The following is a 23,086-nucleotide window of genomic DNA, read 5'->3' on the forward strand; positions in this document are numbered from 1 at the left end:
TTTGCCGTCCCCCCTGCGCAGCCCCTGCTCTCTTGAAACAGACCCTCCCAGGGCCCCAGGGACTCAGCACTCCCGGCTCCTCCTTCCATCCCCAGCACCACAACCTTGTGCCTCCTTCTGCCCAGCCTCCTGCTCCCATCTCACCCGAGGCTGCCAGTGCCAGCAGCACTGCCAGGAGAAGGAGGACCATGTCTCTGTACAAAGTCTTCAAGCAGAAGAAGTACAGAAGAAACTCTTCCCCCAGGCTCAGCCTTGTCAGTCCCAGCCCCTCCCTGCCCTGCGTTTTTGCCCAGCCCAGGCAGCTCCTGCACCAGAGGGTCCTGCACAGCACAGAGGTACAAGGCACTGTCAGAGCCCTCGACTTCCTCCAGCTGCAGGAGGCTGGATTTCTCTGTGGGGTTCAGCAACGTGGTGAGACGGCCGCTCCGCTTGGAGCCAGCTCTTGCAAGATAGAAGAGCAGCTGGGGACCATGGCCTTTCTTCTGCTGGTACCAGAGCAAGGCATCAAAGCTGGAGGTCTGGTAGGTGCAGTTTATGTGAAAGGTGTCTCCCTGTTTCACGGTGACTTGTCTTTCTTGCTGGGTGACGGTGACCTGCCCCAGGGTGCCTGGAGGAAAGCAAGGGTCAGCATCTCTGCAGGGAAAGGGTCTGAGCTGCAAACCAAGAGGGGATGCAAAGTGTGGGAGGAGAAGGATCCCTGTGCCTGGCTGAGATGCTGGCGCCTGTGGCATGGTAAAAGCAAGGCAGAAGGGTGTCTTTGATTAGGAGACCGCAGCTCAGTGTGACTCTCTCAGCACAATAATGCCAGTTCCCTCCTTCAAGGAGACCCCCAGAGCAGAGCTGGGCTCTCACTGGGGCCATCATTCTCTTCTCTCGTCCTGCCTGGAGTCTCCAGGGCACAGCCTGGAGTGCCTGGCCCTCCTCTGCTGCATCCAGGACACCTGCAGCAGGGGCAGGGTTTTGACAACTCCTGCAGAGCTGATCCATCATTCTCTCCCCACAGAGAATTGTTGTGGGGCTGAGGGTCTGCTGGGGAGAAGAGGAATTGTGCCTCCAGCCCAAGGCAATGCTTACCCAGTGGCTGCCTCAGGAAGGCAGTGAGGAGGAGATAGGCAAGGAGTCTTCTGCAACTGCTCATCCTGTGCAGCCGAGAGAGGTGGAAGCCCTGAGAGAGCAGAGGTGTCAGCAAGGACTCTAAAAGAGTAGCTGAGAGTGAAACGGGGAGGAGAAAATGCCTGTTCCTAGACCAGGTGCAATGCTTTTGCTGGGCTCCTCCCTCGTCCAGCAGTGAGCAGTGTTGCTCCTGCAGCCCAGACCTCCTGCCTTTCCAAGGTGAGGGCTCTAAGGGAGTCACCAGAGTTCTTCCCTTCCTGAGCAGGCTCTCAGACATGCTCTGGTGTGAGTATGTCATTTGCTTTCTGGCCTGCAAGCACACATTTTATACTCCTGTTGTGCTTCTCATCCACCAGTTCCTCAAGCCCTTCTCTTCATTGTTACTCTCAGTCCATTCTCCAACCACCCTGTGTTTTCCTTGGCATTGCCCTGACACTCCAGTGTCCCAAGTCCCTGAGTCTGGACATCTCCCCACACCACAATATAACCACCACCCCCCAAATTTCCTTTTTTCAGTGCTGCACAGACTGGGGAGCCTCAGCTGAGATCCAGCCTTCCCTGGGCCCAGCTCTAAAACAGAGACTGACTGCCTTGGAGCCGTGACTTTGGCAACCCTTGAGCCCCAGTGTGTCTGTAGAACAAATGTCTCTGCATTTGATGTGGAGGGAAATCATCTGTGAAATCCTCATGTTCTGGAACCTGGGGAGAAAGCATGAAGGTTTCAGTCCCCTCTCCATCAGCTTCTCCTGTCTGCATAGAGCTGAAACTCCTGACTCTGCTGGATTGCTTCCCTTTGCATTCATTCATTCATTCTTTCAAAATTGGAGTGTGAGATAAGAATTATCTGATTGGTCAGGAATGAACAGGACTCATCCATGGTTCACTTCTATGGTTTGGGGACTGTTGATCGGTCTCTGTCACGTTAAGCACAGAAAGGTTCCTCTCCATCAGCCTGCAGCCAGCCTGGCAGTCCCAGACACACCATCCGCTGCTGCCCAGGCAGCTCAGCATTACAGCTCTGCTCCCTGGGGAGGAGCTGGACATGATCCCGGAGCCCTCCAAATCCACTGAGGAGCCTGCAAGGAGTCCAGGACACTCCTGGGCTGCATTTGTGTGTTGGGTCCTTGCTTCTGGGTTCTGAACATGGAGACGACTTGGTCCCTTGGCAATTCTGATGCAGCTGAAAAAGTCCTGCAGGGCTTTTCTTCCCGGGAGCCTAATTTGGGAAAATAGAAGCCCAGCTCCCCTCAGCAGCAGGTGCTGCTGCTAGGCAGGTTGAGCTCAGAGCTCCAGGCAAGCAGTGGCAGGGAGGGAACCACTCCCCAGAGCACCCCCCACGTTTCTGTGCAGGGCTGAACGCTCTGGGCACCAGTGTGCGTTCAGCGCACAGAAATAGGCAGCGCTGTCCTGGAGCTCCACACCCTGAATGTGCAGAAACACCTGGGAGTTTTCTACAGACAGCACAGAGGAGAACCTCCCTGCATTCACACGAGGTTTGCTTTTTGTCACCCGTAGCACCATCTGATGGGGCTTGGTCTGATGCTGCTGGTACCAGAAGATGTAGGGATCGGGATCACGGGTGGAGAAATTGCACTGCAGAGTTGCGCTGTGTCCTGCCTGGATTGTCATCTCTGCTGGGAACTGGAACACAGAGTCCTTCTGGGCACCACCTGGGAAGCCAGAAAGGGCTTTCAGCTTTGCTTGCCTGTCAGCCTGCCTGTCTCTCTCTCCATCACCTTGCTCACTGTCCCCACTGCCCAGATCCCTTTTCCCAGCCTCTCAAAGCCTGAGCTCTCTGTCCCTGCTCTCTTCTCTCTGCAGGTTCCTGCCACCCCTCACACCCCACATCCCCATCCCTCCTGAGCTGGCCCCCATCCTTTGCTCTCCCCCCTGCGCAGCCCCTGCTCTCCTGACACAAACCCTCACAGGGCCCCAGGGACTCAGCACTCCCGGCTCCTCCTTCCACCCCCAGCGCCACAACCTTGTGCCTCCTTCTACCCAGCCTCCCGCTCCCATCTCACCCGAGGCTGCCAGTGCCAGCAGCACTGCCAGGAGAAGGAAGTCCATGTCTGTATACAAAGTCTTCCCGCAGAAGAAGCACAGAATAAACCCGTCCCCCAGGCTCAGCCTTGCCAGCCTCAGCCCCTCCCTGCCCTGCGTTTTTGCCCAGCCCAGGCAGCTCCTGCACCAGCGGGTCCTGCACAGCACAGAGGTACAAGGCACTGTCAGAGCCCTCGACTTCCTTCAGCTGCAGGAGGCTGGATTTCTCTGTGGGGTTCAGCGATGTGGTGAAACGGCCGCTCTGCTTGGAGCCAGCTCTTGCCTGATAGGAGAGCAGCTGGGGACCATGGCCTTTCTTCTGCTGGTACCAGAGCAAGGCATCAAAGCTGGAGGTCTTGTAGGTGCAGTTTGTTCGAAAGGTGTCTCCCTGTTTCACGGTGACTTCTCCTTCTTGCTGGGTGACGGTGACCTGCCCCAAGGTGCCTGGAGGAAAGCAAGGGTCAGCATCTCTGCAGGGAAAGGCTTTGAGATGCAAACCAAGATGCGATGCAAATTGTGTGAGCAGAAGGCTCCCTGTGACCAGGTGAGATGCCGGAGCCTAAGGGATGGGAAGGACAATTCAATGGGGACTTTGGGCAAGAGGTCTGAGACCTCAGCTCAGCATGGCTCTTTCAGCACAATAATGCCAGTTCCCACCTTCAGGGAGACCCCCAGAGCAGAGCTGGGCTCTCACCCAGGCCTTGATTCTCCTCTCTGGTGCTGCCTGGAGTCTCCAGGACACAGCCTGGAGTGCCTGGCCCTCCTCTGCTGCATCCAGGACACCTCCAGCAGAGTCAGGGTCCTGCCATCTCCTGCAAAGCTGATCCATCCTGCTATCCCTGCAGAGAATTGTTGTGGAGCTGAGGGACTGCTGGGGAGAAGAGGAATTGTGCCTCCAGCCCAAGGCAATGCTTACCCAGTGGCTGCCTCAGGAAGGCAGCGAGGAGGAGGTACGCAATGTGTCTGCTGCGACCACTCATCCTGCAGGTGTGAGAGAGACTGAGAAACACACGTTCCCCCTCAGAGCCTGAGAGAGCAGAGATATCGGCAAGGATTATGCAAGGGTAGCTGAGTGAAATGGGGAGGAGAAAATGCTTGTTTCTGGCACAGCTGCAATACTTGTGCTGGGCTCCTCCCTCCTCCAGCCATGAGCAGTGTTTCTCCTGCAGCCCAGACCTTCTGCCTTTCCAAGGTGAGGACTCTAAGGGGGTCACCAGGGTCTTCCACTTCTGAGCAGCCTCTCGCACATGTTCTGCTGTATGGATACCTTTTGCTTTCTGGGCTGTAAGCGCACAATTTCAGGTCTTGTTGTGCTTCTCATCCTCCAGCTCCTGAAGGCCTTCTTTTTAGGGCTGCTCTCAGTCCATTCTCCGACCACCTTGTGTTTTCCTTGGCATTGCCCTGACACTCCAGTGTCCCATGTTCCTGAGCCTGGACACCTTCCCACTCCACAATACAACCACCCCCGCCCAAACTCCTTTATTCAGTTCTGCACAGACTGGGGAGCCCCAGCTGATGTCCAGCCTTCCCTGGGCCCAGCTCTAAAGCAGAGATCGACTGCCTCTGAGCAGTGACTTTGGAAACCCTTGAGGCCCAGTGGGTCTGCAGAACAAATGTCACTGCATTTGATGTGGAGGGAAATCCTCTGTGAAATCCTCATATTCTGGGACCTAGGGAGAAAGTGTGAAGTTTTCAGTTCCCTCTCCATCAGCTTCTCCTGTCTGCATTGAGCTGAAACTCCTGACTCTGCAGGATGGTTTCCCAGTTCTTGCACAGATCTCTAGGGGACAGGATGGAGAAGCTTATAATAATAAATAACCTTATTCCATGGGGTTTCTTGATGCCAACAGCTGTGGTGATGGTGCTGACAATGCCTGGCGGCAGGAGGATTGGACTGGGACTTGGGACAAACGAGACTGGGTGCAGTAAGGTGGCCCAATGAGCAGAGAATCAGCAGCCCTGCTGGGCAAGGCTGGAGAATATCAGAGAATCGTGGAAGCGTGGACTGAGAGTATGGTTGGTTTGGAAAAAAACAGACCCCGAAAATCCACAGAGGAGCCTGCAAGGAGCCCAGGACACTGCTGGGCTGCATTTGTGTGTTGGTCTCTTTGCTTCTGCATTCTGAACACGGAGAGGTCTTGGGCCTTTGGCAATCTTGGTGCAGCTGGAAAAGTGCTGCAAGGCTTTTCTTCCCAGTAGCTCAAGTTGGGAAGACAGAAGCCCAGATTTCCCTCAGCCCCAGGAGCTGTGCGGGGCAGGCTGAGCTCAGAGCTCCAGGCAGGCAGTGGCAGGGAGGGAACCGCTCCCCAGAACACCCGATGTTTCCCTGCAGCGCTGCAAGCTCTGGGCACCAGGGTGTGCTCAGCACACAGAAATAGGCAGCGCTGTCCTGGAGCTCCGTATCCTGCACGTGCAGAAACACATGGGAGTTCTCTGCAGACATCTCAGATGCGAACCTCCCTGCATCCACATGAGCATTGTACTTGGCCACCCACAGCAGCCTCTGAGGGGACTGGGTCTGGTGCTGCTGGTACCAGGAGTGGTAGGGAGCAGAATCTCTGGTGGAGAAATTGCAATGCAGAGTTGCGCTGTGTCCTGTCTGGATGGTCATCTCTGCTGGGAACTGGAACACAGAGTCCTTTTGGGCACCACCTGGGAAGCCCGAAAGGGCTTTCAGCTTTGCTTGCCTGTCAGCCTGCCTGTCTCTCTCTCCATCACCTTGCTCACTGTCCCCACTGCCCAGATCCCTTTTCCCAGCCTCTCAAAGCCTGAGCTCTCTGTCCCTGCTCTCTTCTCTCTGCAGGTTCCTGCCACCTGTAACTCCCCAAATCCCCCTGCTATTCAGCCACACTCTGTGCTCTTTCCCTCCACTCCTTTCCCCCATATCTCCAAGGTTCTCCCCATCCCCACAGAGACTGGCACCCTTGGATCCACTGCACCTGGCAAAGCAGCTCAAATCGGCCTCTTCACTCCCTTCCCCAGCACTGCTCATCTCACCCGAGGCTGCCAGTGCCAGCATCGCTGCCAGGGGGAGGACCATGTCCCTGTGCAATTCCTTGGGCAGAAGCAGCACAGAATAAACCCTTTCCCTGGGCTCAGCCTTGCCAGTGGAGGGAAATCCTCTGTGAAATCCTCATGTTCTGGAACCTGGGGAGAAAGCATGAAGGTTTCAGTCCCCTCTCCATCAGCTTCTCCTGTCTGCACAGAGCTGAAATTCCTGACTCTGCTGGATTGCTTCCCTTTGCATTCATTCATTCATTCTTTCAAAATCGGAGTGTGAGACAAGAATGATCTGATTGGTCAGGAATGAACAGGACTCATCCATGGTTCACTTCTATGGTTTTGGGACTGTTGATCGGTCTCTGTCACATTAAGTACAGAAAGGTTCCTCTCCATCAGCCTGCAGCCAGCCTGGCTGTCCCGGACACACTGTCCCCTGCTGCCCAGGCAGCTCAGCACAACAGCCCTGCTCCCTGGGGAGGAGCTGGACATGATCCCGGAGCCCTCCAAATCCACTGAGGAGCCTGCAAGGAGTCCAGGACACTCCTGGGCTGCATTTGTGTGTTGGGTCCTTGCTTCTGGGTTCTGAACATGGAGACGACTTGGTCCCTTGGCAATTCTGATGCAGCTGAAAAAGTCTGCAGGGCTTTTCTTCCCGGGAGCCTAATTTGGGAAAATAGAAGCCCAGCTCCCCTCAGCAGCAGGTGCTGCTGCTAGGCAGGTTGAGCTCAGAGCTCCAGGCAAGCAGTGGCAGGGAGGGAACCACTCCCCAGAGCACCCCCCACGTTTCTGTGCAGGGCTGCACGCTCTGGGCACCAGTGTGCGTTCAGCGCACAGAAATAGGCAGCGCTGTCCTGGAGCTCCACACCCTGAATGTGCAGAAACACCTGGGAGTTTTCTACAGACAGCACAGAGGAGAACCTCCCTGCATTCACACGAGGTTTGCTTTTTGTCACCCGTAGCACCATCTGATGGGGCTTGGTCTGATGCTGCTGGTACCAGAAGATGTAGGGATCGGGATCACGGGTGGAGAAATTGCACTGCAGAGTTGCGCTGTGTCCTGCCTGGATTGTCATCTCTGCTGGGAACTGGAACACAGAGTCCTTCTGGGCACCACCTGGGAAGCCAGAAAGGGCTTTCAGCTTTGCTTGCCTGTCAGCCTGCCTGTCTCTCTCTCCATCACCTTGCTCACTGTCCCCACTGCCCAGCTCCCTTTTCGCAGCCTCTCAAAGCCTGAGCTCTCTGTCCCTGCTCTCTTCTCTCTGTAGGTTCCTGCCACCCCTCACACCCCACATCCCCATCCCTCCTGAGCTGGCCCCCATCCTTTGCTGTCCCCGCTGCGCAGCCCCTGCTCTCCTGACACAAGCCCTCACAGGGCCCCAGGGACTCAGCACTCCCGGCTCCTCCTTCCACCCCCAGTGCCACAACCTTGTGCCTCCTTCTGCCCAGCCTCCCGCTCCCATCTCACCCGAGGCTGCCAGTGCCAGCAGCACTGCCAGGAGAAGGAAGTCCATGTCTGTATACAAAGTCTTCCCGCAGAAGAAGCACAGAATAAACCCTTCCCCCAGGCTCAGTCTTGACAGCCTCAGCCCCTCCCTGCCCTGCGTTTTTGCCCAGCCCAGGCAGCTCCTGCACCAGCGGGTCCCGCACAGCACAGAGGTACAAGGCACTGTCAGAGCCCTCGACTTCCTCCAGCTGCAGGAGGCTGGATTTCTCTGTGGGGTTCAGCGACGTGGTGAGATGGCCGCTCCGCTTGGAGCCAGCTACTACATGAGAGGCGATCAGCTGGGGAGCCTGGCCTTTCTTTTGCTGGTACCAGAACAAACCACCAAAGTTAGAGGTCTTGTAGGTGCAGTTTGTTCGAAAGGTGTCTCCCTGTTTCACGGTGACTTCTCCTTCTTGCTGGGTGACGGTGAGCTGCCCCAGGGTGCCTGGAGGAAAGCAAGGGTCAGCATCTCTGCAGGGAAAGGCTCTGAGATGCAAACCAAGAGGGGATGCAAAGTGTAGGAGGAGAAGGCTCCCTGTGTCTGGCTGAGATGCTGTAGCCTGAGGCATGGTAAAAACAAGGCACAGGGGTGTCTTTGATTAGACCTCAGCTCAGTGTGACTCTTTCTGCCAGTTCCCTCCTCAAGGAAGACCCCCAGAGCAGAGCTGGGCTCTCACTGGGGCCATCATTCTCTTCTCTCGTCCTGCCTGGAGTCTCCAGGGCACAGCCTGGAGTGCCTGGCCCTCCTCTGCTGCATCCAGGACACCTCCAGCAGGGGCAGGGTTTTGACAACTCCTGCAGAGCTGATCCATCATTCTATCCCCACAGAGAATTGTTGTGGGGCTGAGGGTCTGCTGGGGAGAAGAGGAATTGTGCCTCCAGCCCAAGGCAATGCTTACCCAGTGGCTGCCTCAGGAAGGCAGTGAGGAGGAGATACGGAAGGAGTCTTCTGCAACTGCTCATCCTGTGTGGCTGAAAGAGGTGGAAGCCCCGAGGGAGCAGAGCTGCCAGCAAAGACTCTGAAAGAGTAGCAGAGAATTAAATGGGGAGGAGAAAATGCTTGTTCCCAGCACAGCTGCAATGCTTCTGCTGGGCTCCTCACACCCCTCGCACCCGAGGCTGCCTGTACCAGCAGCACTGCCAGGAGAAGGAGAACCATGTCCAGTTGCCCGTACCAGCAGGAGGGACCTGATGCTCAGCCCTTGTCCTCTGCTGCCCCTGCCAGCTCCAAGAGGCGTCCAAGCCCCAGCCCCGAGGGTGGAGCCAAAGCCCAGCCCTGCTGCTCCACCATGTCCTCAGCACAGGAGCCCTTGGGCTTGGCTGTTGGAGCTTCTTCCTTACAACGATGCTTCAAACACCACACCAGAGTGACCCAGGCTGACAACACTTTATTTTTCCAGATGTGACCATCACTGGAGCTGAGTCTTCTGCCTACAGGGCTGCGTTCCTGCCCTGGAGATCCTTAGACCTTTCATCCTAGGACTCAGAAGCAGCCTTCTTTGAAGAATGGGCATGGAACAAATGTGGAAATGAAAAGGCAGCAGTGATGGAAACCAAAGCCCAGTCCATATCATCAGCTGTGATGCTTTGCATCCAAGATGAGCTTGTCAGAAAATTGTTGCATCTGCAAAGGTGCCTCTTGCCCTGCGGCAATGAAGGGCAGGGATAAATGCCAGCCCAAGCCCCTGCTCGCTCAGTCCATTCCTTTGCCTCCTTCTGCTTGGGAACCAGGTGAGTCTGAATCCTCTCCATCCCCACTCAGGAGTGCACTTGGTTGCTCCTCACACACTCCTGTGCTCTGTTTCCTCTCTCTTTCCTCCCCCAGGTACCCTCTGACTCTGATCCATGTCCTGCTACAACCCGTGCCAGCCCTGCCAGCCCTGCAGCCCGTGCCCGCTGGCCAGCAGCTGCAATGAGTGCTGTGTGCGGCAGTGCCAGAGCTCCACCGTCGCCATCGAGCCCTCTCCCGTGGTGGTGACCCTGCCCGGCCCCATCCTCAGCTCCTTCCCTCAGAACACCGTTGTGGGCTCCTCCACCTCCGCTGCTGTTGGCAGCATCCTCAGCTCTCAGGGAGTGCCCATCAACTCCAGGGGATTTGGCCTCTCTGGCATTGCCGGCCGCTACTGTGGCAGGAGGTCCCTCCTGTGAATAAGATGTTGGAGAAGCTCTAGGGAGACACCTTGAGGAACTTGGAGCATTGGGCTGGACAGAGAACTGAGATCTTTCATTGTGGATGCCAAGATAGTCAAGCAATTTTGCCTTTCTTCCCTTTTCCTTGTCTGCTTTTGTTCCCCTTGACAGCAAGGTCCACCAAGGCCAGCCTGGTGGGGACCCTCTGTCTTCTCTCCCTCCATGGGGCAGATTGACAGAAATCACATTGGAACAGCCAAGGATCTCAGAGTCTAAGCTGTTCACTGAGGGCCCTTCTGCTTGCTGGGCTCCCTGCACTTCTAACTTCCGTCTGGAGTGACTTTGTTTCCCTCTGATGACTCATTAAATTCTACTCCACTCAAGCCTGGACTCCATGTGCTTGTTCCTTCTTGGGTGCTGCCCATGGTTTCAAAGGAGAAAGGTGCTGCTCTGGTGGAGAAGTGGAAGAGGGCCTGAGGAGACCCAAACAGAGCTGATCACAAACATCCAACGTAGAGAACCCCTATGGGAACACAATGAACCCTGGACTCTGCTGAGGAAGCTAAGGAGAAGGACAGCAGGACAGGAATGTTCTGGGGAAGGATAAGTCCACGGCATTGTCTGTGTGCTCACAGGTTGCACAGAGAGGGGACCAGGCAAATCCATCCAGTATTTCTCCTGCGGGCAGTGTTAGGCAGGATGGGGTGAAAACCCATCAGCAAACACACCCACCTGGGGAGGCAACAACCAGGGACAATCGGGGTGAGCTGAGGAGGGAGGGAAAGAGAAGGACAGAGCATGTTCTCCTCCTGACCATGAGAACCTACTGCTCCAGAAGATGTTTTGCTACGCAGAATGTAAGGAGTGGAACAGAAGCAGCCGGTGAGGGTTGGAATGATCCCCTGTGTTTGTGTCCAGGTTTCTGTCCTCTCAGTCCCACAGTCCTGTGGCCTTAGCCAGCATGGAGCTGCATGGAAAATATGCCCTTGGCTAAGGCTGCTACCTGTCGGGAAACCAAAAGCCATCCCTGCAAAGCCTTTTGGCAGAACAAGCACAGAATAAACCTTTTCCCCGGGCTCAGCCTTGCCAGCCTCAGCCCCTCCCTGCCCTGCATTTTTGCCCAGCCCAGGCAGCTCCTGCACCAGCGGGTCCTGCACAGCACAGAGGTACAAGGCACTGTCAGAGCCCTCGACTTCCTCCAGCTGCAGGAGGCTGGATTTCTCGTTCAGCGATGTGGTGAGACGGCCGCTCCGCTTGGAGTCAGCTCCTACATGAGTGGCGATCAGCTGGGGAGCCTGGCCTTTCTTCTGCTGGTACCAGAACAAGCCATAAAAGATGGAAGTCTGGTAGTTGCATTTTGTGTGAAAGGTGTCTCCCTGTTTCACAGTGAGTTCTCCTTCTTGCTGGGTGACGGTGACCTGCCCCAGAGTGCCTGGAGGAAAGCAAGGGTCAGCATCTCTGCAGGGAAAGACTCTGAGATGCAAAGCAAGAGGGGATGCAAAACAAGAGGGGATGCAAATTGTGGGAGGAGAAGGCTCCCTGTGGCAGGTTTATCCACCAGAGCCCTAGGGATCAGAAGGCAGTGGGGCATCTTGGTGCAGGAGATCGCAACTCAGCGTCCCTCCCTCAGCACAATAATGCCAGTTCCTTCCTACATGGAGACCCCCAGAGCAGAGCTGGGCTCTCACCCAGGTCTTGATTCTCCTCTCTGGTGCTGCCTGGAGTCTCCAGGACACAACCTGGAGTGCCTGGCCCTCCTCTGCTGACTCCAGGACACCTCCAACAGGGACAGGGTCCTGGTAACTCCTGCAGAGCTGATCCATCCTGCTCTCCCCACAGAGAATTGTTGTGGGGCTGAGGGTCTGCTGGGGAGAAGAGGAATTGTGCCTCCAGCCCAAGGCAATGCTTACCCAGTGGCTGCCTCAGGAAGGCAGAGAGGATGAGATATGCGACCTGCCTTCTGCAACCGCTCATCCTGCAGGGGTGAGAGAGATGGACAAACCTGCACATTTCCCCCTCAGCACCCCGAGTGAGCAAAGCTGCTAGAAAAGAGTCTGCAAGGGTAGCAGAGAAATAAATGGGGAGGAGAATTTTTTTTTTCCAGCAAAGCTGCAATGCTTGTGCCTGACTCCTCCCTCCTCCAGCTGTGACCAGTGTTGTTCCTGCAGCCCAGACCTTCTGGTTTTCCAAGGTGAGGGCTCTGAGGGGGTCACCAGGGTCTGTTTCCTGCCATGTTCTACTGTGCAGTTACCGTTCACTTTTTGGGCTGCAAGCATTCACTTTGGTAACTCTTGACCCTCAGGTGGATCTTGACAAGGCATGTCCAAGCTTTCATCCAGGAATTTACCTGCAGAACAAATGGCTCTGCTTTTGGTGTGGAGGGAAATGCTCTATGACAGCCTTATGGTATGGAACCTTGGATAACCTGTGAAGATTTCAGTCCCCTCTTCATCAGCTTCTCCTGTCTGCATTGAGCTCAAACTACAGACTCTGCAGGATGTCTTCCCAGTGTAGGCAGAGACCCCTGAGGAAAACGATGGAGATGTTTGTAAGAACAAGTCTGCTGATATCCATGTGGTTGCTTGATGCTGCTGGCAGCACTCATGGTGCTGAGAGTGGCTGGGGCCAGGGCCAGGTGGGGCTGGGTGGGCCCAGTGAGCAGAGCAGCAGTGACCCTGGTGGGTATGACTGGGGCTATCAGAGAACCATGGAACCATGGAGTGAGAGAATGGTTGGCTTGGAACAGACTCTGAAAGGACATCGAGTCCATCCCACCTGCCACATGCAGGGACTTTTGTTGGTAGATCAGGTTGCTCAAAGGCTTGTCAAGCATAACTTGAAGAGGTCCAGCAATGGGGCACCCCCAGCTTCTCTGGGGAACTGGGCCCATGTCTGGCAGCCTCAGCGTGGACAAGTCTTCCTTCTGTCCCACTTCAATCTCCCCTTTAAGTTTAAACCCACTGCCCCATGTCACCACAGGCCCTGGTAAAATGTCTCTCTTCAAGTAACATTTCTTCCCCTTTGTAGAGAGGGGGTTTCTCTTCAAGCAACTTCCCCAGCACAACTTCCTCCCTGCTGTCCCAGCCCCATCATCTGCAGGTGCAGGGCATCTGGCTGCCCCAGACACACAGCCCTTTGCTGCCAGGGGAGCAGGGCAGGACGACCCCTCTGCCTGCCTTGACCTGGAACAGCTCCCACCCCTCCCCACCAGCACTACAGGGACCATCAGGGTTTAGGAGGAAACACTTTTAAAGGCAATGTGTCTAATCATTACTAGAAGATAATAGGTACAATGATTAAGAAAGACACATCACCAATTGTCCATTTATCATCATCATCGTAACGCAGATCTGCATTCCCTGCGGAGCTTGATCTTCCCAGGGAGGATTTGGACATCCAGTCCCTGTATAAGTGGGAAAGCCTGCACAGTGTATCTACTTGTAGCTGAGGTCTCTGACCATTGCTGAGAGCGGCTGAGCTTTTAGATCATTGAGCAAACACCTTACATCACCCCAAAAACTTGGAGTCTCTGGCCCCTGCTGCACACGGCTTTTCTTTCTCGTGCTTTCTGGAAGCAACAATAGCCCAGCACAGTTATACGGAGAAGAAATCACTTTCTGACACTGTAATTTATAAGGAGTAGTACAACTCTAGTGATAACAGCAATGTAAGAGGCCACAGACAGACCAGCACATCCAGCAAGGCAACACAAATCCACCTTGGGGCACTGACATTGCTCTGTGCCTGTAGAATGGGCCCTGTCACCTCATTTGGCCCTCAGTCCCATGGAGGATTTGTATCCTTAAACATTCATTAATACATTCCTTCTCAATCTAACCGTGACATAAAAATGATCTGATTGTTCTAAACAGGAATCATCCATGTGTCACAGAAAGATTCCTCTCCATCAGCCTGCAGCCAGCCTGGCTGGCCGGGACACACCGTCCCCTGCTGCCCGGGCAGCTCAGCACAACAGCCCTGCTCCCTGGGGAGGAGCTGGACATGATCCCAGAGCCCTCCATATCCACTGAGGAGCCTGCAAGGAGCCCTGGACACTCCTGGGCTGCATTTGTGTGTTGGGCTCCTTGCTTCTGGCACCTGAACATGGAGAGGTCTAGGGCTTTTGGCAATATTGGTGCAGGTGGAGAAGTCCTGCAGGGCTATTCTTCCCAGCAGCCCAAGTAGGCAAGACAGAAGCCCAGCTTTCCTCCACCCCAGGTGCTGCTGCTGTGCAGGCTGAGCTCAGAGCTCCAGGCAAGCAATGGCAGGGAGGGAACAGCTCCCCAGAGCACCCACCACGTTTTTGTGCAGCGCTGCACGCTCTGGGCACCAGGGTGGGCTCAGCGCACAGAAATAGGCAGCGCTGTCCTGGAGCTCCGCATTCTGCACGTGCAGAAACACCTGGGAGTTCTCTGCAGACAGCACAGAAGAGAATATCCCTGCATCCATACGAGGTTTCCATTTGGCCACTTGCAGCATCATCTGAGGGGACTGGGTCTGGTGCTGCTGGTACCAGAAGAGGTACGGATTAGCATCATTGGTGGAGAAATTGCAGTGCAGAGTTGCGCTGTGTCCTGCCTGGATGATCGTCTCTGCTGGGAACTGGAACACAGAGTCCTTCTGGCCACCACCTGGGAAGCCAGAAAGGGCTTTCAGCTTTGCTTGCCTGTCAGCCTGTCCGTCTGTCTCTCCAGCACCTTGCTCACTGTCCCCACTGCCCAGATCCCTTTTCCCAGCCTCTCAAAGCCTGAGCTCTCTGTCCCTTCTCTCTTCTCTCTGCAGGTTCCTGCCACCCCTCACACCCCACATCCCCATCCCTCCCGAGCTGGACCCCATCCTTTTCATCCCATCCCTGCAGCCCCTGCTCTCTTGAAACAAACCCTCCCAGGGCCCCAGGGACTCAGCACTCCCGGCTCCTCTTTCCACCCCCAGCGCCACAACCTTGTGCCTCCTTCTGCCCAGCCTCCTGCTCCCATCTCACCCGAGGATGCCAGTGCCAGCAGCGCTGCCAGGAGAAGGAGGACCATGTCCCGCTGTCCCTGTCAGCAGGAGAGACCTGATGCTCAGCCCTTGCCCTCTGCTGCCCCTGCCAGCTCCAAGAGGCGTCCAAGCCCCAGCCCCGAGGGTGGAGCCAAAGCCCAGCCCTGCTGCTCCACCATGTCCTCAGCACAGGAGCCCTTGGGCTTGGCTGTTGGAGCTTCTTCCTTACAACGATGCTTCAAACACCACACCAGAGTGACCCAGGCTGACAACACTGTATTTTTCCAGACGTGACCATCACTGGGGCTGAGTCTTCTGCCACAGGGCTGCATTCCTGCCCTTGGTCCTTTCATCCCAGGACTCGGAAGAAGCCTTCATTGGGGAGGGGACATGGAACAAATGTGGAAATGAGAAGGCAGCAGTGATGGAAACCAAAACCCAGTCCATATCATCAACTGTGATACTTTGCATTACAGATGAGCTTGTCAGAAAATTGTTGCATCTGCAAAGGTGCCTCTTGCCCTGCGGCAATGAAGGGCAGGGATAAAAGCCAGCCCAAGCCCCTGCTCACTCAGTCCATTCCTTTGCCTCCTTCTGCTTGGGAACCAGGTGGGTCTGAATCCTCTCCATCCCCACTCAGGAGTGCACTTGGCTGCTCCTCACACACTCCTGTGCTCTGTTTCCTCTCTCTTTCCTCCCCCAGGTACCCTCTGACTCTAAGCCATGTCCTGCTACAACCCGTGCCAGCCCTGCCAGCCCTGCGGCCCGTGCCCGCTGGCCAGCAGCTGCAATGAGTGCTGTGTGCGGCAGTGCCAGAGCTCCACCGTCGCCATCGAGCCCTCTCCTGTGGTGGTGACCCTGCCCGGCCCCATCCTCAGCTCCTTCCCTCAGAACACCGTTGTGGGCTCCTCCACCTCCGCTGCTGTTGGCAGCATCCTCAGCTCTCAGGGAGTGCCCATCAACTCCGGGGGCTTTGGCCTCTCTGGCATTGCCGGCCGCTACTGTGGCAGGAGGTGCCTCCTGTGAATAAGATGTTGGAGAAGCTCCAGGGAGACACCTTGAGGAACTTGGAGCATGGTGCTGGACAGAGAAATGAGATCTTTCATTGTGGATGCCAAGATAGTCAAGCAATTTTGCCTTTCTTCCCTTTTCCTTGTCTGCTTTTGTTCACCTTGACAGCAAGGTCCACCAAGGCCATCCTGGTGGGGACCCTCTGTCTTCTCTCCCTCCATGTGGCAGATTGGCAGATATCTTATGACAAGTTCTCTATAGCCAAGGATCTCAGAGTCTAAGCTGTTCACTGAGTGCCCTGCTGCTTCCTGGGCTCTCTGCACTTCTTACTTCCACTTGGAGTGACTTTGTTTCCCTCTTCTCACTCATTAAACTTCTGCTCCATTCAAGCCTGGTCTCCATGTGCTTGTTCCTCCTTGGGTGCTGCCCATGGTTTCAAAGGGGAAAGGTGCTGCTCTGGTGGAGAAGAGGAAGAGGGCACGAGGAGACCCAAACAGAGCTGATCACAAACATACAATGTAGAGAACCCCTATGGGAACACAATGAACCCTGGAATCTGCTGAGGAAGCTAAGGAGAAGGACAGCAGGACAGGAATGTTCTGGGGAAGGATAAGTCCACGGCATTGTTTGTGTGCTCACAGGCTGCACAGAGAGGGGACCAGGCAAATCCATCCAGTATTTCTCCTGCGGGCAGTGTTAGGCAGGATGGGGTGAAAACCCATCAGCAAACACACCCACCTGGGGAGGCAACAACCAGGGACAATCGGAGTGAGCTGAGGAGGGAGGGAAAGAGAAGGACAGAGCACATTCTCCTCCTGACCATGGGAACCTACTGCTCCAGAAGATGTTTTGCTTTGCAGAATGGCAGTAGTGGAACAGAAGCAGCCGGTTGGAATGATCCCCTGTGTTTGTGTCCAGGTTTCTGTCCTCTCAGTCCCACAGTCCTGTGGCCTTAGCCAGCAAGGAGCTGCATGGAAAATATGCCCTTGGCTCAGGCTGCTACCTGTCGGGAAACCAAAAGCCATCCCTGCAAAGCCTTTTGGCAGAAGAAGCACAGAATAAACCCTTCCCCCGGGCTCAGCCTTGCCAGCCTCAGCCCCTCCCTGCCCTGCGTTTTTGCCCAGCCCAGGCAGCTCCTGCACCAGCGGGTCCCGCACAGCACAGAGGTACAAGGCACTATCAGAGCCCTCGACTTCCTCCAGCTGCAGGAGGCTGGATTTCTCTGTGGGGTTCAGCGACGTGGTGAAACGGCCGGACCGCTTGGAGCCAGCTCCTACATGAGAGGCGATCAGCTGGGGACCATGGCCTTTCTTCTGCTGGTACCAGAGCAAGGCATCAAAGCTGGAGGTCTTGTAGGTGCAGTTTATTCGAATGGTGTCTTTGTGTTTCACTGTGAGTTCTCCTTCTTGCTGGGTGACGGTGAGCTGCCCCAGGGTGCCTGGAGGAAAACAAGGGTCAGCATCTCTGCAAGGAAAGATGCTGAGATGCAAACCAAGAGGGGATGCAAAGTGTAGGAGGAGAAGGCTCCCTGTGTCTGGCTGAGATGCTGGAGCCTCATGGCTAGGAAGGACAAGGCAGATGGTTCTTAAGGCAAGAGGTCTAAGATCTCAGCTCAGCGTGACTCTCTCAGCACAATAATGCCAGTTCCCTCCTTCAGGGAGACCCCCAGAGCAGAGCTGGGCTCTCACTGGGGCCATCATTCTCCTCCCTGGAGCTGCCTGGAGTCTCCAGGACACAGCCCGGAGTGCCTGGCCCTCCTCTGCTGCATCCAGGACACCTCCAGCAGTGGCAGGGTTTTGACAACTCCTGCAGAGCTGATCCATCCTGCTCTCCACACAGAGAATATTTGGGGTCTGAGGGTCTGCTGGGGAGAAGAGGAATTGTGCCTCCAGCCCAAGGCAATGCTTACCCAGTGGCTGCCTCAGGAAGGCAGTGAGGAGGAGATAGGCAAGGAGTCCTCTGCAACCGCTCATCCTGTGTGGCTAAGAGAGGTGGAAGCCCTGAGAGAGCAGAGCTGCCAGCAAGGACTCTGAAACAGTAGCAGAGAACTAAATGGGGAGGAGAAAATGCTTGTTCCCAGCAAAGCTGCAATGCTTGTGCCTGGCTCCTCCCTCCTCCAGCTGTGAGCAGCATTGTTCCTGCAGCCCAGGCCTTCTTCCTTTTCAAGGTGAGGACTCTAAGGGGGTCACCAGGGTGTGTTCTCTGCCATGTTCTACTGCGTGGATACCGTTCACTTTTTGAGCTGCAAGCATTCGCTTTGGAGACCCTTGATCCTCAGTTCATAGAATCATAGAATCATAGAACCAGGTTGGAAGAGACCCACCAGATCATTGAGTCCAACCGTTCCTATCAAACACTAAACCATGCCCCTTAGCACCTTGTCCACATGTGCCTTAAACCCCTCCAGGGAAGGTGACTCAACCTCCTCCCTGGGCAGCCTGTTCCAGTGCCCAATGACCCTTTCTGTGAAAATTTTTTTCCTAATGTCCAGCCTAAATCTCCCCTGGCGGAGCTTGAGTCTGTTCCCTGTTGTCCTGTCCCCTGTCACTTGGGAGGAGGCCATCACCCTCATCTCTACAACCTCCTTTCAGGTAGTTATAGAGAGCAATGAGGTCTCCCCGCAGCCTCCTTTTTTCCAGGCTAAACACCCCCAGCTCTCCCAGCTGTTCCTCATAAGGCGTGTTCTCCAGCCCCTTCACCAGCTTCGTTGCTCTTCTCTGGACTCGCTCCAGAGCCTCAACATCCTTCTTGTGGTGAGGGGCCCAGAACTGACCCCAGTATTCAAGGAGCGGTCTCACCAGTGCCGAGTCCAGCGGGAGAATAACCTCTCTGGACCTGCTGGTCACGCCGTTTCTGATCCAAGCCGAGATTCCATTGGCTTTCTTGGCCAAGTTGGATCAAAGTTGGTCAAGTTGGATCTTGACAAGGCGTGTCCAAGCTTTCATGCAGGAATTTACCTGCATAACAAATGGCTCTGCATCTGGTGTGGAGGTAAGTCGTCTACAACAGTCTCATGGTCTGGAATCTGAGAGAAAGCATGAAGATTTCAGTCCCCTCTCCATCAGCTTCTCCTGTCTGCATTGAGCTCAAACTCCTGACTCTAAAGGATGGCTTCTCACTGCTGGCAGAGACCCCTGGGGGGAAGCATGGAGAAGCTTGGAAGAACAATTAACCTGACTACCATGGGGATTCTCAATGCCAGTGGCAGTGCTGATGGTGCTGACAATGCCTGGTGGCTGGGGAATCAGACCAGGACATGGGCCAAACAGGGCTGGGTGGGGTGAGGTGGCCTAATAAGCAGAGCAGCATCGACCCTGGTAGGTAAGACTGGGGCTATCAGAGAATCATGGAACCATGGACTGACAGAATGGTTGGCTTGGAACAGACGCTGAAAAGTCACCAAGTCCAGCCTTCCTGCCATGCAGAAGGATATTTCTTGGTAGATTTTCTTGTCTCAAATGTTTTTCCACAGACCTTGAGGAGGTCCAGTGATGGGTCACCCCCAGCTTCTTTGGGGAACTGTGTCCATGTCCAGAAGCCTCAGCATGGACATTCTTTTCTTCTGTCCCACCTCAATCTCCCCTCTTTCAGTTTATACCCATTACCTCTTGTTCTGTCCCTGCACGCCCTGGTGAAATATATCTCACCATCTGGATTTTAAGCCCCTTCAAGTAACATTTCTTCTCTTTGTAGAAAGGGGGTTTCTCTTCAGGAAACTTCCCCAGCACAGCTCCCTCCCTGCTGTCCCGGCCCCATCATCTGCAGGTGCAGGGCATCTGGCTGCCCCAGACACACAGCCCTTTGCTGCCAGGGTAGGAGGGTAGGTTGGCAGAGGTCTCCCACCATTGCTGAGAGCGGCTGAGCTTTTAGACCATTGAGGAAACACCCTACATCACCCCAAAAACTTGGAGTCTCTAGTCCCTTCTCCTCATAGCCTCTTTCTCAATCTTTCTTGCACCAAAATTAGACCAACACAATCACATGGAAAATAAATAATTGTCTAACACTCTTATTTATTAAGAATAACACAATTCTAGTGATAACAGTGATATAGGAGGCCACACACTGACTAGCATATATAGTAAAGTAACACAAATCCCCCTTGGGGACCTGACATTGCTCTGTCACCTCATTTCATCCTCAGACCCATTTAGGACTTGTATTCTGAATAATTCATACGTCCATTCATTCTTTCATAATCTGTGTGTGATATAAAAATGACCTGATTGGTCTAAACAGGAATCATCAATGGTTAACTTCTATGGGTTCTGGCCCATTGATCGTTCTCTGTCACATTAGTCACAGAAAGGTTCCTCTCCCTCAGCCTCCAGCCAGCCTGGCTGGCCGGGACACACCGTCCCCTGCTGCCCGGGCAGCTCAGCACAACAGCCCTGCTCCCTGGGGAGGAGCTGGACATGATCCCAGAGCCCTCCAAATCCACTGAGGAGCCTGCAAGGAGCCCAGGACACTACCGGGCTGAATATATGTGTTGGTCTCTTTGCTTCTGGGTTCTGAACATGGAGAGGTCTTGGGCCTTTGGCAATATTGGTACAGCTGACAAAGTCCTGCAGGGCTTTTCTTCTCAGCAGCCCAAGTAGGCAAGACAGAAGCCCAGCTTTCCTCCACCCCAGGTGCTGCTGCTGGGCAGGCTGAGCTCAGAGCTCCAGGCAAGCAGTGGCAGGGAGGGAACCGCTCCCCAGAGCACCCCCCACGTTTCTGTGCAGCGCTGCACGCTCTGGGCACCAGGGTGGGCTCAGCGCACAGAAATAGGCAGCGCTGTCCTGGAGCTCTGCATTCTGCACGTGCAGAAACACCTGGGAGTTCTCTGCAGACAGCACAGAGGAGAATCTCCCCGAATCCACATGCTTTATCCATTTGGTCACACGTAGCACCATCTGAGGGGACTGGGTCTGATGTTGCTGGTACCAGAAGAGGTATGGATTGTCACCACGGGTGGAGAAATTGCAGTACAGAGTTGCGCTGTGTCCTGCCTGGATGATTGTCTCTGCTGGGAACTGGAACACAGAGTCCTTTTGGGCACCACCTGTGAAGCCAGAAAGGGCTTTCAGCTTTGCTTGCCTGTCAGCCTGTCCGTCTGTCTCTCCATCACCTTGCTCACTGTCCCCACTGCCCTGCTCCCTTTTCCCAGCTTCTCAAACACCCCACATCCCCCTGCTTTTCTTCCACACTCCCCACTCTTTCCCTCCTCTCCTTCTCCCCACATCTCCAAGGTTCTCCCTATCCCCACAGAGACTAGTATCCTTGTGTCCACAGTACCTGGCAGAGCAGTTCCAATCTGTGCCTGGCTGAGGTGCCAGAGCCTGAGGCATGGTAAGAGCAAGGCAGAGGGGTGTCTTTGAGCAGGAGACCTCAGCTCAGCGTGCCTCCCTCAGCACAATAATGCCCCTTCCCTTCTTCAGGGACACCTCCAGAGCAGAGCTCTTACCCAGGTCTTGATTATCCTCTCTGGTGCTGCCTGGAGTCTCCAGGACACAGCCTGGAGTGCCTGGCCCTCCTCTGCTCCCTCCAGGACACCTCCAACAGGGGCAGGGTCCTGGCAACTCCTGTAGATCTGATCCATCCTGCTCTCCCCACAGAGAATTGTTGTGGGGCTGAGGGTCGGCAGGGGAGAAGAGGAATTGTGCCTCCAGCCCAAGGCAATGCTTACCCAGTGGCTGCCTCAGGAAGGCAGTGAGGAGGAGATAGGCAAGGTGTCTGCTGCGACCACTCATCCTGCAGGCATGAGAGAGGCTGAGAAGCCCCCACATTCCCCCTCCGAGCCTGAGAGAGCACAGATGCTGGCAAGGATTGTGCAAGGGTAGCTGAGAGTGAAATGGGGAGGAGAAAGTGCTTGTTGCCAGCACAACTGCAATGCTTGTGCTGGGCTCCTCCCTCCTCCAGCCATGAGCAGTGTTTCTCCTTCAGCCCAGACCTTCTGCCTTTCCAAGGTGAGGGCTCTAAGGGAGTCACCAGGGTTCTTCCCTTCCTGAGCAGCCTCTCGGACATGCTCTGGTGTGCGAATGCCATTTGCTTTCTGGCCTGCAAGCACACATTTTATATTCCTGTTGCACTTCTTATCCACCTGGTCCTCAAGCCCTTCTCTTCATGGTTACTCTCAGTCCATTCTCCGAGAAACCTGTGTTTGCCCTTTGCATTGCCCTGACACTCCAGTGTCCCAGGTCCCTGAGCCTGGACACCTCCCCACCCTAGAACAGCTTTTTCAGTTCTGCACAGGCTGAGGAGCCCCAGCTGATGTCCAGCCTTCCCTGGGCCCAGCTCTAAACCAGAGACCGACTGTCTCTGTGCTGTGACTTTGGCAACCCTTGAGACCAGTGGGTCTGGACAAATCGTGTCTAAGCTTTAATCCTGTCTCATGTTCAGGAACCTAGGTAGAACGCCTGAAGGTTTCAGTCCCCTCTCCATCAGCTTCTCCTGTCTGCATTGAGCTCAAACTCCTGACTCTAAAGGATGGTTCTCAGTGCTGGCAGAGACACCCGGGGGAAATGATGGAGAAGCTTGGAAGAACAATTAACCTGATTCGCCTGGGGTTTCTTGATGCCAGTGGCAGTGGTGATGGTGCTGACAATGCCTGGTGGCTGGGGAATCAGATCAGGACGTGAGCCAAATGGGGCTGGGTGGGGTGAGGTTGCCCAGCGAGCAGAGTAGCAGTGGGCCTGGTGGGTAAGACTGGGGTGTCAGATAATCATTGAACCATGGACTGAGAGAATGTTTGGCTTGGAACAGGCACTGAAAGGACATTGAGTCCAACCCTCCTGCCACACAGAAGGATATTTCTTGGTAGATTTTCTTGTCTCAAATGTTTTTCCACAGACCTTGAGGAGGTCAAGGGATGGGGCACCCCCAGCTTCTTTGGGAAACTGTGTCCATGTCCAGAAGCCTCATTATGGACATTCTTTCCTTCTGTCCCACCTCAATCTCCCCTCTTTCAGTTTAAACCCATTGCCCCTTGTTCTGTCACCACACGCCCTGGTGAAATATATCTCACCATCTGGATTTTAAGCCCCTTCAAGTAACGTTTCTTTCTATTTGTAGAGAGAGGGTTTCTTTTCAGTCAACTTCCCCAGCACAGCTTCCTCCCTGCAGTCCCGGCCCCATCATCTGCAGGTGCAGGGCATCTGGCTGCCCCAGACACACAGCCCTTTGCTGCCAGGGGAGCAGGGCAGGGTTGCTGAGGTCTCCCACCATTGCTGAGAGCGGCTGAGCTTTTAGACCATTGAGGAAACACCTTACATGACCCCTAAAACTTGGAGTCTCTGGCCCCTGCTGCTCACGGCCTCTGTTTCTCACAATTTCTTGCACCAAAAT

At 55.0% G+C, this 23,086-nt stretch overlaps 3 protein-coding genes across 3 annotated transcripts in view; all 3 read left to right on the forward strand.

The window, feature by feature from the left end:
* Window positions 1-428: 428 nt before the first annotated feature.
* Window positions 429-23,086, forward strand: part of LOC138731236 (olfactory receptor 6F1-like) — a 46,940-nt gene continuing 24,282 nt past the window's right edge. Inside the window, exon 1 of the mRNA XM_069877047.1 lies at window positions 429-521. The gene's annotated coding sequence lies outside the window, so the exon portion shown is untranslated. The remainder of the gene's footprint in view (window positions 522-23,086) is intronic.
* On the forward strand, window positions 9,485-9,787 carry LOC138731014 (feather keratin Cos1-2-like). The gene has a single exon (XM_069876707.1). It carries the CDS (start codon window positions 9,485-9,487, stop codon window positions 9,785-9,787), a length of 303 nt encoding a protein of 100 aa, XP_069732808.1.
* On the forward strand, window positions 15,473-15,775 carry LOC138731015 (feather keratin Cos1-2-like). The gene has a single exon (XM_069876708.1). The coding sequence runs from the start codon at window positions 15,473-15,475 to the stop codon at window positions 15,773-15,775; it is 303 nt and encodes a 100-aa protein (XP_069732809.1).

The sequence above is a fragment of the Phaenicophaeus curvirostris genome, chromosome 26 (assembly GCF_032191515.1).
Source record: "Phaenicophaeus curvirostris isolate KB17595 chromosome 26, BPBGC_Pcur_1.0, whole genome shotgun sequence".
Classification (NCBI taxonomy): domain Eukaryota; kingdom Metazoa; phylum Chordata; class Aves; order Cuculiformes; family Cuculidae; genus Phaenicophaeus; species Phaenicophaeus curvirostris.